The 17,079-nt window shown below is 56.3% G+C and overlaps 1 protein-coding gene across 1 annotated transcript in view; it reads left to right on the forward strand.

Moving 5' to 3' along the window:
- Nucleotides 1-17,079, forward strand: part of PATJ (PATJ crumbs cell polarity complex component) — a 327,659-nt gene that overhangs the window by 193,623 nt on the left and 116,957 nt on the right. The window contains 4 exon segments of the mRNA XM_078771907.1: nt 8,952-9,015; nt 9,017-9,149; nt 9,252-9,343; nt 9,454-9,541. Of these exon segments, the coding sequence (XP_078628033.1) occupies nt 8,952-9,015; nt 9,017-9,149; nt 9,252-9,343; nt 9,454-9,541 (377 nt within the window).

Here is a 17,079-nt window from a genome sequence, read left to right on the forward strand (position 1 = left end):
CCCCGCGATGAGCCCCGGCCGCCTGTAGGCCCAGCAAGGAGCCCCTGCCACCCATAGGCCCCTTGAGAAGCCCCGAATCAACCATTGGCCCTGCGATGAGCCCATGCCACCCGTCGGCCCCTCGATGAGCCCCAGACACCCTTCGGCCCAGATGGAGGCCGGGCCACCCATCAGCGGGGCCGACAAGGAGGCAAGGTTGCCCATCGTCCCCCTTAAAGACCCCCTCGGCCACCTCAACTACACCCAGCCACCTGTCAGTCTCCGCAAGGAGCCCCGTAGGCACGCGTGGACCTCTGGTTGCCCATCAGCCCCATCAGGTCACCAGTCGGCCCTGTGAGGAGCCCAGGCCTCTTGTTGGCCGCAGTAGAACCCTCGGCCACCTATCAACCCTGGGAAGAGCCCAGGCCACCCATCAGCCCCGCGATGAGCCCCAGCCACCCATCGGCCCCGGGTGTTGGCCGGGTCACCCATCAGCCCCCAAGGAGGCCAAGTTGCCCGTCGTCCCCTTTAATGACCCCCGTCGGCCCCCTCAAATACACCCAGCCACCCGACAGTCTCTGCAAGGAGCCCTGTAGGCACGCATGGACTTCTGGTCCCCCATCAGCCCCACCAGGTCACCCGTCGGCCCTGCGAGGAGCCCAGGCCTGTTGATGGCCGCAGTAGAACCCTCGGCCACCTATCAACCCCGGGAAGTGCCCCCCAGCCACCCATCGGTTCAGCAAGGAGCCCCGGCCACCCGTCGGTCCTGCAAGGAGCCCCGGCCACCCATCGGCCCCGCGATGAACCCCAGCCACCCATCGGCCCCGGGTATTGGCCGGGCCACCCATCAGCCCCCCAAGGAGGCCAGTTTGCCCGTCGTCCCCCTTAATGACCCCCGTCGGCCTCCTCAACTGCACACAGCCACCCGTCAGTCTCCGCAGGGAGCCCCGTAGGTACGCGTGGACTTCAGGTCCCACATCAGCCCCACCAGGTCACCCGTCGGCCCTGCGAGGAGCCCAGGCCTCTTTTTGGCCCCAGTAGAACCCTCGGCCACCTATCAAACCGGGTAAGAGCCCTGGCCACCCGTCGGTCCTACGAGGAGCCCCGGCCACCCATTGGCCCCACAAGGAGCCCCTTCAGCTCCAAGCAGATCACAGTCTGACAGTCAGCTATATAACGTGCTCCGGTCACCTGTGCGGCCTCGAAAGGAGCCCCAGTCGCTTGTCAGACCCGAAAGGAGCCTTGTTGGCCCTGAGTATAGCCCTGGCCACCCATCCACCCAGCTAGGGGCCCCGACTACCCGTCGGCCACGACGGCCACGTGAGTGGCCCCAGCCACCAGTTGGCCCCAATGGCCATGCGAGGGGTCCCAGTCGGCCATGCGGCCCCCCCGTGAGTAGCTCAGGTTGGCCCCGCGAGGAGCCCAGGCCGCATGCGGGCCGCGCGAGGAGCCCCGTCTACCAGTCGGCCCCGCAGGGAGCTCCTGCCGCCCGTCATCCCCGCGTTTGCGATTGTGCCACCCATCAGCCTTCCGCCTGCTCATTTAGTTGTTTACATTTCGCTGCCTTGACGCGACACTGGCCGTCTCTCCAGCTGTCGCCACCTTTCCCCTTTCCTGCTGCTGTCTTATCCACTTCATTGGCTGGCTGGGGCGAGGAGGTTGCGCGGGGAGGCCGCGTTGCGGAGACACCCTGGATTATCTCGCAGGGAGCAGGAATATTCGGCACTCCCGGCGTGTGCAATGCGGCGCATACCCCTCGTACTCCGAGCCTCATGCCGGTTATTCGTGCTGAGAGTGCTGCTGCAGATCGTGCACACCGATGGAGGGCGTGATAACGCAAGGGGTGGGGGCAGCCAGGTGAGTTTCGTGCTTCCATGTTCCCAATTTTGAAAAAAAAACACCAAATCGTTTTATTGAAAATCTATATTTTTATTTATTTATTTTGTTGTTCTGGGAAGTGATGGGATTCTGGAAGCACATTGATTGATATTATAACCTGTTCTCGGTTCTCACATCAATGTCCCCTCCATTTGAGATGCAGAAATTCCAAGTTCTCCACGGCATTCCAAGGGTGGAGAGAGGGATGGAAATTGTCCGATTTTCATTCTCCACTCCCAGTCAACACTTCAGCAATTCCCGTTGATTGATGAATTTATTAATTTTTATTTTGACACTCTCAGATGAACTGAATCGGCATATGTTCATCGCTCCTCGACCGCAGGTGTTTCATGCTGGGCTGGGAATGACCTGGGAGAATGAAGTGTGATTTGAATTTTCTTGTTTCCCTCAAAATCTTCCCAAACCTGTTACTTTCCCCCACCCCCAAAAATCGCTAAAATATCCATAGTTTACTATTTCCTCTGTAACGCTTTGGGAAACTTTTAATATCCCTCCTCCTGTTTACCAAAGTGTACTTCTGCCAGAAATGGCATTGGTCGCAGTTTTGCAATCCCTCCTACACTGCCAATCCCGCCATACCTTGCCAACGTCGCGACCGAACCACCACTACCACCTTTACCTTGATTGTCATTGTTTGGACGTTTGCTTGATGATCGATGAATGGTCAATTTTTGTTTTTCATTGGTTTTGTGAGATGGTGACGTAATGGAGAGAGTGTGCAAGTAATGATCCTCAAGTGCACGTGTTTTCTCAACACAACACATTTGGCACCACCACCACCACCACCACCACGTTGGTGAAACCACAGCTCCCAAACACGGGAAGACACCGCTTGACGAGCACGTGGAAGACCTTTAATACACAGCTATTTTCCTTCACTCGAGTTGCCGTTGTGTGTACGTACACTGTCTGTCTCTGTCTCTGTCTCTGTCTCTCTCTCTCTCTCTCTCTCTCTCTCTCTGTCTGTCTGTCTGTCTGTCTCTCTCTCTCTCCTTTCCTGTCTGTCTGTCTCTCTCTCTCGCTCTCTCCTTTCCTGTCTGTCTGTCTCTCTCTCCCTCTCCCCCTCTCTCTCTCTCTCCCACTCTCCCTCTCACCCTCTCATCCTCTCACCCTCTCACCCTCTGACCCTCTGACCCTCTCTCCCTCTGACCCTCTCTCCCTCTCTCCCTCTCCCCCTCTCCCCCTCTCTCCCTCTCTCCCCCTCTCCCTCCCTCTCTCTCTCTCTCTCTCTCTCTCTCTCTCTCTCAACCCCCCTCTCTCCTTTGCTGTCTGTCGCTCTCTCCCTCTCTCCCCCTCTCCCTCCCTCTCTCTCTCTCTCTCAACCCCCCTCTCTCCTTTGCTGTCTGTCTGTCGCTCTCTCTCCCTCTCTCCCTCTCTCTCTTCTCTCTCTCCCTCTCCACCTCTCCCCTCACCCCCTCTCTCCTTTGCTATCTGTCTCTGTCTCTCTCTCCCTCCTCCCCTCTCCCCTTTGCTGTCTGTCTCTGTCTCTGTCTCTCTCTCTGTCTCTTTCGCTGTCTGTCTGTCTGTCTCTCTCGCTGTCTGCCTCGCTCTCTCTCTCTCTCTCTCTCGCTGCCTCTCTCTCTCTCTCTCTCTCTCTCTCTCTCTCTCTCTCTCTCTCTGTCTCTCTGTCTCTCTGTCTCTCTCTCTGTCTCTCTCTCTGTCTCTCTCTCTGTCTCTCTGTCTGTCTCTCTGTCTCTCTGTCTCTCTCTCTCTCTCTCTCTCTGTCTCTCTCTGTCTCTCTCTGTCTCTCTCTGTCTCTCTGTCTCTATCTCTATCTCACTCTGTCTTTCTCTCTCTCCAAAACCAACTTCATAAAATGCAGAGATGGTCTAATTATCCATAAGAGCCATGCATTGTCATTGATTTTGGAGGAAGCACCAGCTCCTCATTTAGAGTAGGCCCCTATGCCGACATGGTTCACACCCTCCTACGCCGGTATTTCAGTGCTTTGGCCGTATTAGATCAATGTCAGCATTTTCTGATTGAAAACCCTGTGGTTTACAGTCTTTATCACCGGCTGGTCTCATGCTGAGCTTTGGAACTTGCATTTTACACATAGATGTGCTTTTTATGTATCATTTTATTCTCTCGTTCCTGTCCACGCCTATAAAAATGTCGAAAACGTACCCGGAGACCAAGTGTTCAGCAGGGCTCCAAATTTGCATTGCTGTCTCTGCCTCTCCAGCATTGCTTCTCCTCTCTGATTGTTATCTGGCTTGTGTCGGGCTGTTTATTTATTTATTTATTTATTTTTCATGTGCAAATCATTCCTAACCGGGTGCGTGCCCCACTATGCCCTCTTATGAGCACGGCTCCCAGCACCCTCTGTGTACACTCACACCAGCAGTCGAACCCTGATCTCTCACACCAGTCTCGAGGGTTATGGACCTGGGTTCTGGATCGCAGGATCTTGTCGTACCCGACGTGATGGACGTTTTGTTGAGGCTGTGAGGGGAGATATTTTCCTGCAGAAACTCCCCTTGTGGGAATGTTAATTACCCTCTGGATCAGTTACTGCAGGATTGGACCATGTGGTTTCCATGCTTGCTCCGTCAACGGTCACCTAGCGACAGTTTCTGCTGGGATGGGGAGCGTGGTGGGGAAAGGTCTTGGAGCGGCGCATCTCTGACACTGCACGATGCCGTACTCGTGACATGGCGTCTTCCAGAGAAAGATCTTCCTTTCCCTCATTATTTACAATTCTCAATGGTGCAGAATGTCAATGGAGTTAATATTTTTATTTCTCGGAAACCTTTTATTTGAAATGGGACGGGTGGGATGGAGATCGTCAACGTCGCTTTTCACCCCTCAGCCCAAATTGGGCTAAGGGGTATTGTCGTCCGGGCATCCGTCAACTTTTGGTTTCCGTCAATTTCGAGCAGAATGGCTTGTCCGATTAAATCCATTTTTGCAGTGTGTGTTGGGGTTGAGTGGAGGAAGGTTCCTTTCCAAAATGGGCGCGCTGCGACTTTCAATATGGCCGCCACGGCAGCCATCTTGAAATTGGTTTCCATCAATATCGAGCAGAATGGCTTGTCCGATTAAATCCATTTTTGCAGTGTGTGTTGGGGTTGAGTAGAGGAAGGCTGCTTTCGAAAATGGGTGCGCTGCGATTTTCAATATTGACGCCACGGCAGCCATCTTGAAATTGGTTCCGTCAATTTCGAGCAGAATGGCTTGTCCGATTAAATCCATTTTTGCAGTGTGTGTTGGGGTTGAGTGGAGGAAGGTTCCTTTCCAAAATGGGCGCGCTGCGACTTTCAATATGGCCGCCACGGCAGCCATCTTGAAATTGGTTTCCATCAATATCGAGCAGAATGGCTTGTCCGATTAAATCCATTTTTGCAGTGTGTGTTGGGGTTGAGTAGAGGAAGGCTGCTTTCGAAAATGGGTGCGCTGCGATTTTCAATATTGACGCCACGGCAGCCATCTTGAAATTGGTTCCGTCAATTTCAAGCAGAATGGCTTGTCCGATTAAATCCATTTTTGCAGTGTGTTGGGGTTGAGTAGAGGAAGGTTCCTTTCGAAAATGGGCGCGCTGCGACTTTCAATATGGCCGCCACGGCAGCCATCTTGAAATTGGTTTCCATCAATGTCGAGCAGAATGGCTTGTCCGATTAAATCCATTTTTGCAGTGTGTGTTGGGGTTGAGTAGAGAAAGACTGCTTTCGAAAATGGGTGCGCTGCGATTTTCAATATGGCCGCCACGGCAGCCATCTTGAAATTGGTTCCGTCAATTTCAAGCAAAATGGCTTGTCCGATTAAATCCATTTTTGCAGTGTGTGTTGGGGTTGAGTAGAGGAAGGCTGCTTTCGAAAATGGGCGCGCTGCGATTTTCAATATGGCCGCCACTGCAGCCATCTTGAAATTGGTTTCCACCATGCATGGGCTGAGGGGTTACATCCGCTTTGCGGTGCTATTTATTTATATTGGGCTAATAGTTATCAAGTATCTGGTGTGATATCAAAAGGTTGGTCTATATTTTACTTTGTTGCAGCAGAAGGTAATTCTATATACCACCTCTCTTCCCCTATCCCCCTCCGACCCCACCTCCCCACCTTGAACTTTCTAATTTGGGGCTCAGAGATCATTACTACCATTGCTGTCCTACTAACCTCTGGGTATGGATTGTGCTGGAGTTAAACCAGACAGATGATTGTTCATCATGTGGCTGCATCATGGAGTATGCCATCATGTGCCACCCTGTGCCAGAGCTGCCTCATTTATGCATTTTTAGATATTTGTGTCCTTTTCAAGAGGGAAAGAAGCCTTTCTGTTAATAAGCCTCGCCATAGACCAATGAGCAGTATATTGTGCGTGTACGTTCGAAGACCTTTTCATCCACTTCACGTGTCGATCCTTTGTCAGATTTGGTCATGAGGAACAACAACAACAAAAAAACGTTTTTGATTCTAGGAACCCTGTCTTTCAATTAATTAACAACCTTGAGGCCATCCATTGCCGTGTCAGCGTGCATGATTCACTGCTTTGTGAAATGGGAAATATTTTTCGCCAAGTTGTCAGGAAGCCATATAATGTGGGATGAGTCTTCCATCTCCTTGAGATTAATTGGTGGCCATTTTTGCTGGTGTGTGTGCGCGCCCATATTTTCCGCACGGCTGTCCAGAAGCCCACGCTTCCGGGCTCCTTTAATCTCCTCCGCGCGTGCAATTGTCTTCTGCTGACCGTTCCACAAAACAAGTCGAGGGATTGCATCGTGCGCTTTTGTGGAAGCAACAATGGATTGGGGGCATTTGGATCTGTTTGGAAAGAAAACTAAATTTAGATTGTGCATCGTTTCACCGAGCAGGACTCCGAACGTGTTTCCAGGACCATGAGCCCGGCTCCACCATGCTGAGGGCTTCGGCTTGTTCAGATGAAGCTCCTTTGTTTTGATTTCCTTCGTCCGAGAGTGTAATCTCTGGTGCAAACGGTGTTTTGTTTTGATCCGCCACGACCCATGCATCAACGATAGCAATGGGTGGTTTCTGCAAAGCGAGAAATGGAACGGCCCTTGTTAAACGTCATTCCTTTTTTTTTGTGCCACATTGCTAAATGCTTTTCCGATGCTATTTTTAACCCTTTTTCGAGCTTATTGGCTGAAGGAGATTCTAAAGGGGAAATAAGTGGAAGCGTTCTATTGTTTGGGAATGCTAGCTGAGGTCCTGAAGTGCTTTCTGCAGCATTTGAGCGGCTACAGAAAGGTCCCCATTTGGGGGAGGTCACGTGGTTGGTATTGCGGAATACCTGCCTCATGACCCTTTGGCTCCATCGGTTTAAAAATTGTCAATAATTTGTTCTTTGATTACTAATATCTTTATTCCCAATTGTCCGAGCATATGCGGTCTTGCGTGTGGCGTGTGCGGTCTCCATCCGTATTATGTATTTAATAATGCGGCCAGTTTGGTAGTCCCATCTGAACACTCGGCTCACGATGCTGTGGCTACAGGTTCGTATTCCATTCGTAGCATTGATTTGTCAATTGTCTTGTACAACCTATCACATCAGTAGACAATGTGCACAATATGTAGAATATGCATGCTCATGCATGTGCCATATCTACTATATAAGAGAGGTGTGTGTGTGTGTGTGTGTGTGTGTGTGTGTGTGTGTGTGTGTGTGTGTGTGTGTGTGTGTGTGTGTGTGTGTGTGTGTGTGTGTGTGTGTGTGTGTGTGTGTGTGTGTGTGTCGCCATTTTTCTCAGAGATGGCTAAACGGATCTTCGTCAAACTTTCAGAGGTTCATCAGTGAGTGCCTGGGAGTGTATTAGGGGGGAAAAAACCCCCAAAACCCATTTTTGAAGAAAAAAAAAACGATCGTTTTTTTCGAGTTAAAAAAAAAAAATCGCTCTATAGTGCCTCAGCCTTTTTTGAAATTAATGACAGTTGTATACAATTACACATTCGCATTAATAAATACAAAACAATCACCAGACATTTGAACACACATAAATCAAACAATTCCGGAAGTGTATGAGTTGGTAGTAAGGCTTCTTCTTCTTCCTGATCAGCGTCACACTTAACTCAGAAACGTGATGAACGCCACATTCACCCACCAGCATATATATGAACCCCCTTCCTCTCTTGCCTCCCCCCTCCCCCCTCCCCTTCCCCCACCCCTTCTCCCCTTCCCCCACCCCTTCTCCCCTCCCCTCCCCCTTTAACCCCCCCAGCTTCCCCCATCTCTCCCCCTCCCCTCCTCCCCTCCCCTTCCCCGCCTCTCCCATCCTCCCTCCCCTCCCTCCCCTCTCTCTCTCTCTCTCTTTTGCCATTCATTTTTTCCCCTCCCCTTCCCCCTACTCCCCCTTCTGCCCCTTCCCCCCTCCCCCCTGTCCCCCGTCCCCTCCCCTTTCCCCCCTCCCCTCTCCCCCCCTTTCCCCCCTCCCCTCTCCCCCCCATCACCCCCTCCCTTCCCCCTTCCCCCCCTCCCCTCTCCCCCCCCCCCACCCGGCAACGCCAGGTACTTCTGCTAGTACACTATAAAAACAGTGTTGCACGGATTGTAAAAAAAATTGTCTTTTCGGGGTATGTAATTTGTACACGTCAATTTTTGAGCCAAAATATCATTTGTTTTAACCCTCGATTACCTTAGCTATCCCATATCACTATATGGTCTTTACATTTGTTGTAAGATGTCCCAGGAATCCCCCTCACTCCCACCCTGCCCAAATTGGCAGACAGCAAACACACATGTGTTCACATAATATATGTGCATGGGTTGAGAGGAAGATTTCATGCTATTGCATCTTCTGTGTCTTCTGGGGAGTGGGTTAAAGACATGAGAAAATGTACAAATTACAGTCGACGCTAATGACTTTATGTATGCCAAGCGCAATTGCTTTACACAATCTGGAAAGGCGGACGCCAAACCAAAAACCTGGCATGAATCTCCATTGGCCAAGTCGATCGATACAGCACATATCAAGTTGAAGGTCGGGGGTAGCGGGAGGGTTATATTGTTCTAAATTCGTGCATGCAATATGAGTTTGGAGGTGGATCGGAAGTCATGATCATCATTTTGCATATGCAATATGTGGATGGCCAGTAAAGGATTCACTTTGTCCTCTTCTGCAGCTGATATAATGTGGCAGCAATTTGGCGAACTGCCTGGAGATCTCCTCCAGGTTAACTTGGAAGAAGAATGGTGAGCTGGGCCTCAGCCTTGCTGGAAACAAAAATCGGTCACGTCTCAGCATCTTTGTGGTGGGCGTCACCCCCGGGGGCCCAGCTGCGCAAAATGGGTGCATACGGGTGGGCGATGAGCTCCTGGAGGTGAGGTCGTTTCTGGAGAACAGTGTAATGATTGATTTCAAATCTCCATATTAGGTTGTGGATTTGCACTCCCTGTACGTGCCATTCTGGCACCTTCCACAGATCAACGGGCAGATGCTTTATGGAAAGAGTCATCAAAATGCTTCCGCCATTATCAAAAGTACACCGTCCAGCATCAAACTAGTGCTGATAAGGTGAGCATTCTGAAGATCCCCCATTGTCGTTTTAATGCTGCGTCAACTTTGTGGGATTCTGAGTCGCTGTTTATCTGCTGAATGTCCCACACCTCATCGACATGAAACAGAAAGCAAGATGCCATCGAGCACATGGCGGTTTCTCCAATCACAAGTCCACATGCCATCTCCCTCCTGCCTGTTTCTGTTCACAAAGAGGTAACTTTTTCTTGTTTTGTTTTTTTACATCGTGTTTAACCTCCAGGATGAATGCAAATGCTATAATTTTCTCACTTGTAATTTAATAGCTTTTATTGATATTGTGAAAGCGGACAGTTGCACAATTTGAATGGTGATGGAAGGTAATATACTTGGATATCCTCATGTTGAACATTACACTCATTTATGGTCACGTGATTTGTTGGCTTTGGTTGGAGCGTCAGCTCCGAGTCTGGGTGGGGAGCATATTTGCTGCTTCATCACTCGATGTTCAGCATTTAGAGGATTGTGGCGGACACAAGGGACAATAATTCAGCGCACCAGCAGGTGGCGCGAACGTCCAGGCGGGGAACTGTAATGCTGCCCCGCCTATCGGCTGATCGGCCACGCCCGGGGGCAAGGCGTGGCCTCGGGACATATATGCGGGCTCTAAGCTTAAGCCCGCCCAGTGCTGAAGTGCGAGCTTGGAATAAAGATTATTTGTTATACCAACGCGTTGTGGCCTACCTCTCTGGCAATCGAGTCGTGTGTGCGCAGCACCACACTGGTGACCCCGATTGGTTCAGCCGTTGCTGACCACCGAACGCGCCATGGCTACCAACGCCGTCGCAGTCAAACTCCCGGAGTTTTGGGAAGCGCAAGCCGATGTTTGGTTTTTGCAAGCCGAAGCTCAATTCCAACTCCGAGGCATAACGGCGGACGAGACCCGGTACTACCACGTGGTCGCCGCCCTCGGGCCCGGCACTGCCGCCTGAGTCGTGTCCATCCTTTGGCGCCCGCCGGGCGACAACAAGTACGAGGCGCTCAAACGTCTCCTCATCGCCACGTTCGGGCTCACGGAGATCGAACGGGCCGACCGCCTCCTGGACCTTCCCGCCCTCGGCGACACACGACCATCCGTCCAGATGGATTCCATGCTGTCCCTGCTTGGAGACCAGCCCCCGGATTTCTTATTCCGGGCGCTTTTCCTACGCCAGCTACATGCACAGGTACGCCTCGCGCTGGCTGGTTCCAAAATAAAGGAACCCCGCGCCCTGGCTAGAGAGGCCGACAAGTATTTTGTGGCCTGCGACACGCGGTCGGTGTACGGTGCTGCCGTAGTGGATCCCGGCGCGGAGGCTCCAGCGCTCCCGACTTCCCTCGTGGCCGCTGCTACGCCCCGTCCACTACCGCCGCCGTCACCACCACCGCCGCCGGCACGGCCGCCGCGGCCGTTACCGCCGCAAACCTGGTGCTACTACCATGCCAGGTTCGGCCGCCAGGCTAAAACGTGTCGCCCGCCGTGCTCTTTTGACAGGTCGGGAAACGACCGGCGCTCACTTGCAGTCATGAGCGTCGGCCATTCCGGCAGCCTCCTTTTCATCACGGACACCTTGTCCGGGCGCCGTTTCCTTTGTGACACAGGACCGCAGGTAAGCGTCCTCCCCGCCTCCACGTCCGACAAGCAAACCGCGGGCCGGGGCCCCGCTTTGCTTGCCACCAATGGTACACCCATCCGCACATTCGGGAAGCTTTGCCTCTCACTGTGGTTCGGAGGGCAGCACTTTCAATGGTCGTTCATGACCGCCAGCGTGCCAATGGCACTGCTCGGTGCGGACTTCCTATGCGCGAATGGGCTGTTGGTCGACGTGAAGCGCAGACGGCTCATCCAGGCCGAAACCTTCAGCTCGCTCGCTTGTTCGCTGTGCGGCTCGTTGAGCGGCTCACTGAGCGGCTCACCGAGCGGCTTGCCAAGTGGCTTGCTGGAAGGTTCTGTCCCGGCGAGTTTAGTTTGCACGTTCTGGCAGCGGACGACTTTACCCGCCTCCTCGCCAGTTTCCCGGCCCTCACACGGCCCACCTTCTCAGCGGTGGCCGTTAAACATGGGGTGGAGCACCATATACCCACGGTCGGGCCGCCGGTCTATGCCCGGGCACGCCGACTCGAACCCACGAAGCTCGCCGTGGCGAAAGCGGAGTTCGCTACGCTGGAGCGGCTGGGGATCGTACGGCGCTCCAACAGCGCTTGGGCCTCTCCTCTGCACATTGTGCCGAAGCCCGGCAGAGGATGGCGGCCGTGCGGGGACTACCGCCGGCTCAATGATGCCACCACCCCAGACCGCTACCCGGTCCGGCATATCCAGGACTTTTCCGCCCGGTTGGCAAACACGACCGTGTTTTCCAAGGTGGACCTCATCCGGGGCTACCACCAGGTCCCCGTCCAACCGGACGATGTCCCCGAAGACGGCCGTCATCACCCCTTTCGGCCTCTTCGAGTTCCTGAGAATGTCTTTCGGGTTGAAGAATGCGGCCCATGCGTTCCAACGGCTTAAGGACAGCGTCTTGCGTGACTTGCCTTTCCTCTTTGTCTACCTGGACGACATCCTAGTCACGGGCGCGTCCCGGGAGGAGCACCTGCTCCACCTCCGCATGCTTTTCGAACGCCTGGGCCAGCATGGCCTAATCATCAACCCCGCCAAGTGCCGTTTCGGCGTCGCCACCATCGACTTCTTGGGGCACCGCATCACCAGGCACGGGGCCGTCCCTTTACCGGCCAAGGTGGAGGCGGTCAGGGATTTCCCGCGGCCCCGCACGATCAAGGGGCTCCAGGAGTTCCTGGGCATGGTAAATTTTTACCACCGCTTCGTGCCCCACGTCGCCCAGCTCCTCCGCCCCTTGCACGAGGCCCTCCAGGGCAAGCCGGGCAAAGGTGACATCGCCTGGTCGTAGCCGATGGCCGCGGCGTTTGCAGGCGCAAAGCTGGCCCTGGCCGACGCCACCATGCTGGCGCACCCGGCGCCCGATGCACCGATCGCCCTCACCACCGACGCGTCGGACTACGCAGTGGGCGCGGTGCACGAGCAGTGGGTGCGTGGTGCTTGGCAACCGCTGGCGTTTTTTAGCCGGCAGCCTCGCCCGCACGAACGCCGCTATAGCACCTTCGACCGCGAGCTGCTCGGGCTCCACCTGGCGGTCCGACACTTCTGCCATCTGCTGGAGGGCCGCCCGTTCACGGCTTTTGTCGACCACAAGCCCCTTGTGTTCGCAATGGCCAAGGTCGCCGAGCCATGGTCGGCACGGCAGCAGCGTCACCTCTCTGCCGTGTCTGAGTACACGACGGACATCCGTCACGTGGCGGGTAAAGACAACCCGGTGGCGGATTGCCTTTCCCGATCCGTCGTGCACGCGGTCCACCTCGGGGTCGACTATACCCGGATGGCGGAGGACCAGACCGCCGACCCCAGCATCCAGGCCTTGCGGACCGCCGTCACTGGCCTGCGCGTCACCGAGGTGCCGTTCGACGCCAAGGGCGCGGCCCTCCTATGCGATGTCTCCCTCGGCCGGCCTCGCCCCATCATGCCCGCTGGCTGGCGGCGCCCAGTTTTCGACGCCATCCACGGCCTGTCCCACCTGGGCACGAAGGCATCCCAGAAGCTCGTCGCGGCGAAGTTCGTCTGGCATGGCCTCCGGAAGGACGTCCGCGACTGGGCCAGGACGTGCCTCGCGTGCCAGCGCGCAAAGGTCCACCGCCACACCCAGGCCCCGTTGGCCCTGTTTGCGGTGCCAGAGCATCAGTTCGACCACGTGCACGTCGACTTGGTGGGACATCTGCCCCCCTCGCGGGGGTTCACCCACCTCCTCACCATGGTGGACCGCACCACATGGTGGCCGGAGGCCATCCCATTGGCGGCGACGTCTGCAGCTGATGTGGCGCAAGCCTTCATCGCCACTTGGGTTGCCTGGTTCGGTGCCCCCTCGGACATCTCGTCCGACCGCGGCCCCCAGTTCACCTCGGAGCTCTGGGCCGCGGTGGCACAAGGGCTCGGGGTGAAACTACATCGCACCACGGCCTACCACCCCCAGGCCAATGGCCTGTGCGAGCGCTTTCATCGCTCAATGAAGGCCGCGCTCCGGGCCAGCCTCCGCGACGGCGGCTGGGTCGACAGACTCCCCTGGGTCCTGCTGGGCCTCAGGAAAGTGCCCAAGGACGACCTGCACACGTCCTCAGCGTAGCTGGTCTTCGGGCAACCACTGCGGGTACCGGGTGAATTTATCCCCGACTCCACGGCTCCTTGGTCCGCAGCGCAACAGCGCTCCGCCCTTCAGGAGACCGCCCGGAGGTTCGCCCCGGTGCCGACGGCACACCACGGTTGCCCGCCTTCCCACGTCGCCCCGGAGCTTCGCATGGCAAAGTACATCTTCGTCTGGCACGATGCCCACCGGGCACTGCTACGGCCCCCGTACGACGGGCCCTTCCGCGTGCTGGAGACCGGGGACAAATTTTTCACCATCGACATCGGCGGTGCCCCGGATCGCATCTCCGTGGACCGCCTCAAGCCGGCCCACCTCGATCCGGACCACCCCCCGCAAGCAGCTCTGCCTCCGCGTCGAGGCCGCCCCCCGGCGGTCGGACCCCCGGCACGCCCCAGCCCCGCCGTCCCGCTACCCCCCAGCCCTGCACCCATTGCCAGGGGGCGTTTCGGCCGGGTCATCTGGCTTCCCCGCAAACTCACCCTTCAGGTGCGCGGGAATTCTGGGGGGGCGCGTGTGGCGGACACAAGGGACAATAATTCAGCGCACCAGCAGGTGACGCGAACGTCCAGGCGGGGAACTGTAATGCATGCGCCACCTATCGGCCGATCGGCCACGCCCGGGGGCAAGGCGTGGCCTCGGGACATATATGCGGGCTCTCGCCCAGTGCTGAAGTGCGAGCTTGGAATAAAGACTCTTTGTTACACCAACGCGTTGTGGCCTACCTCTCTGGCAATCGAGTCGTGTGCGCGCAGCACCACAGGATAGAGCATAGATAAACCCTCATGGGCTGACATCTGGGAATAGGATGGGGTGGTGGTGGCGAGGAGATATTTCTCCAGGATTTCTTCTGGGGAGATGTCAAAGACTGATCACCACAAAGAGAGATGCGCAAAGGTGCGCTGTATTGGCATATAAAGAGGCGAGTAGACAACAGTCAGACAAAATGAAATTCAGGAGCATGGTCACATAATTCAATGACATTGTGGAGCTATGCTCGCACGATAAAGCCGGACAAAATGGACGACACCAGGAACTAAGTTTCACTGAGCTATTTATTCTAGCTCAACTCGAAAGAACTCAAAAGCACTCAATAGCCCGTTAACATGGGCGGCAATTTATATCAAAAGTACACCACACAAAAGCCACGCCTCTCAGGCGGGGCATGCTATGCAAATAAGTCAGCCACGCCTCTCAACGGGGCGTGGTATGCAAATCGAGAGTCAGCCCGGGCAAGGCAAGTCCGGACACGTCCGGGCAAGTAACCGCCCGCCGGTTATGTCATCGGCCGGTGCAAGGTGATTGTGTCATGCTTCCGGTAACCGCTACATGCGCCCCCCCAGAATTAACTTGCACCGGGAGAGTCAGTTTGAGGGGGGTCTTGATGACCCGGCCAAAACAACCCCTGGCAATTCGTGTGGAGGTGGTAGGTGGCGTGGCGGTGGATGGTCGGGCGGGGGGCTTGGTTGACGGGGGACGGCCCTGTCGTGGAGGAAGGGCCAACCGTGGAGGTTGGTCGAGGTCCAAATGGGCCGGCTTGAGGCGGTCCACGGAGATGCGATCTGGTTTGCCGCCGATGTCAATGATGAACGACTTGTCGTCCCTCTTCAGGACCCTGAAAGGTCCATCGTACGGTGGCCGGAGCGGTCCCCGGTGTGCGTCGTTCCGGATAAAAACGTACTCCGCAGTGCGAATTGCTGGGGGGACGTGGGGTTAGGGGCAGCCGTGGTGGGACGTGGGCACGGGGGCAAATCTCCTGGCGGCCTCTTGGAGGACCGAGCGTTGGCTAGCCGCGGACCAGGGGCCGGTGGTGTCGGGGATGAACTCGCCCGGCACGCGCAGTGGCTGGCCGTAGACCAGCTCGGTGGTGGAAGCCTGGAGGTCCTCTTTAGGGGCCGTTTGGAGGCCCAATAGGACCCCCGGGAGCCTGTCGGCCCAACCGTCGTCCTGGAGGCTGGCCCTGAGAGCGGCCTTCATCGAGTGGTGGAACCGCTCGCACAAGCCGTTGGCTTGGGGGTGGTAGGCCATGGTGTGGTGTTGCTTGACCCCCAATGCCTGGGCGACCACACCCCAAAGCTCGGAGGTGAATTGCGGGCCTCTGTCGGAGGAGATGTCCGAGGGGGCGCCGAAACGGGCAATCCAGGTGCCAATGAAGGCCTGCGCCACGTCGGCGGATGTTGTTGATGCCAGCGGGACAGCCTCCGGCCACCTGGTGGTCCTGTCCACCATCGTGAGGAGGTGGGTGAAGCCCCGCGAGGAGGGAATGGGTCCCACCAGGTCCACATTGACGTGGTCGAAGCGCCACGCGGGCACGTCGAATTGTGCCAATGGGGCCTGGGTGTGCCGGTGGACCTTCGTGCGCTGGCAGGCGACACAGGCGTTGGCCCAGTCGCGGGCGTACTTACGGAGCCCGTGCCAGACGAACTTTGCTGCCACGAGCTTCTGCGACGCTTTCCGGCCCGGGTGGGAAAGGCCGTGGAGGGCGTCAAAAATGTGCCGCTGCTATCCGGTGGGCACGATGGGGCGAGTTTGGCCCAGGGAATCGTCGCACAGGAGAACTGTGCCTGTGTCCTCGAAGGGGACGTCGGCCAACCGCAGGCCTGTGTCCGCTGTCCGGAGGGCTTGCACCGTGGGGTCGGCGGTCTGGTCGGCCGCCATGCGGGCGAAGTCCACACCGAGGTGGACGGCGTTCGCGCCGGACCGGGAGAGGCAATCGGCCACAGCGTTGTCCTTGCCCGCAACGTGCCGGATGTCCGTCATAAATTCGGACACGGCGGAGAGGTGGCGCTGCTGGCGGGCCGACCACGGCTCTGCAACCTTGGCCATGGCGAAGAGCAGGGGTTTGTGATCCACAAACGCCGTGAACGGGCGGCCCTCTAAAAGATGGCGGAAGTGGCAAACGGCCAGGTAAAAGCCGAGGTGCTCGCGGTCGAAAGCACTATACTTGCGCTCGTTAGGGCGAAGCTGCCGGCTGAAGAAGGCCAGCGGTTGCCAAGCCCCATTCACCCACTGTTCATGCACGGCGCCCACCGCGTAGTCGGAAGCGTCCATGGTGAGGGCGATGGGTGCGTCGAGCGCCGGGTACGCCAGCATGGTCGCGTTGGTGAGGGCCAGCTTAGCGCCCGTGAACGCCGCGTCCATCTCTTTGGTCCAGGTGACATCGTGCTTGGCCGGCTTGCCCCGGAGGGCTTCGTGCAGGGGGCGCATGAGTTGGGCGACGCGAGGCATGAACCGGTGGTAGAAATTTACCATCCCCAAAAAATAATGTAGGGCCTTGATGGAGCGGGGGCGTGGGAAACTTGTGACTGCCTCTACCTTGGTAGGCAGCGGGATGTCCCCACGCTTCGTGATACGGTGCCCCAGGAAGTCGACGGCCGTTACGCCAAACTGGCATTTCGCCGGGTTGATGATGAGGCCGTGCTGGCCGAGGTGCTCAAAAAGCGTGCGCAGGTGGATGAGGTGCTCCGCCCGGGAAGTGCTGGCGACGAGAATGTCGTCCAAGTAGACGAAAAGGAAGGTGAAGTCACG

Source organism: Myxine glutinosa, chromosome 1 (assembly GCF_964187855.1).
Source record: "Myxine glutinosa chromosome 1, kmMyxGlut1.1, whole genome shotgun sequence".
Taxonomy (NCBI): domain Eukaryota; kingdom Metazoa; phylum Chordata; class Myxini; order Myxiniformes; family Myxinidae; genus Myxine; species Myxine glutinosa.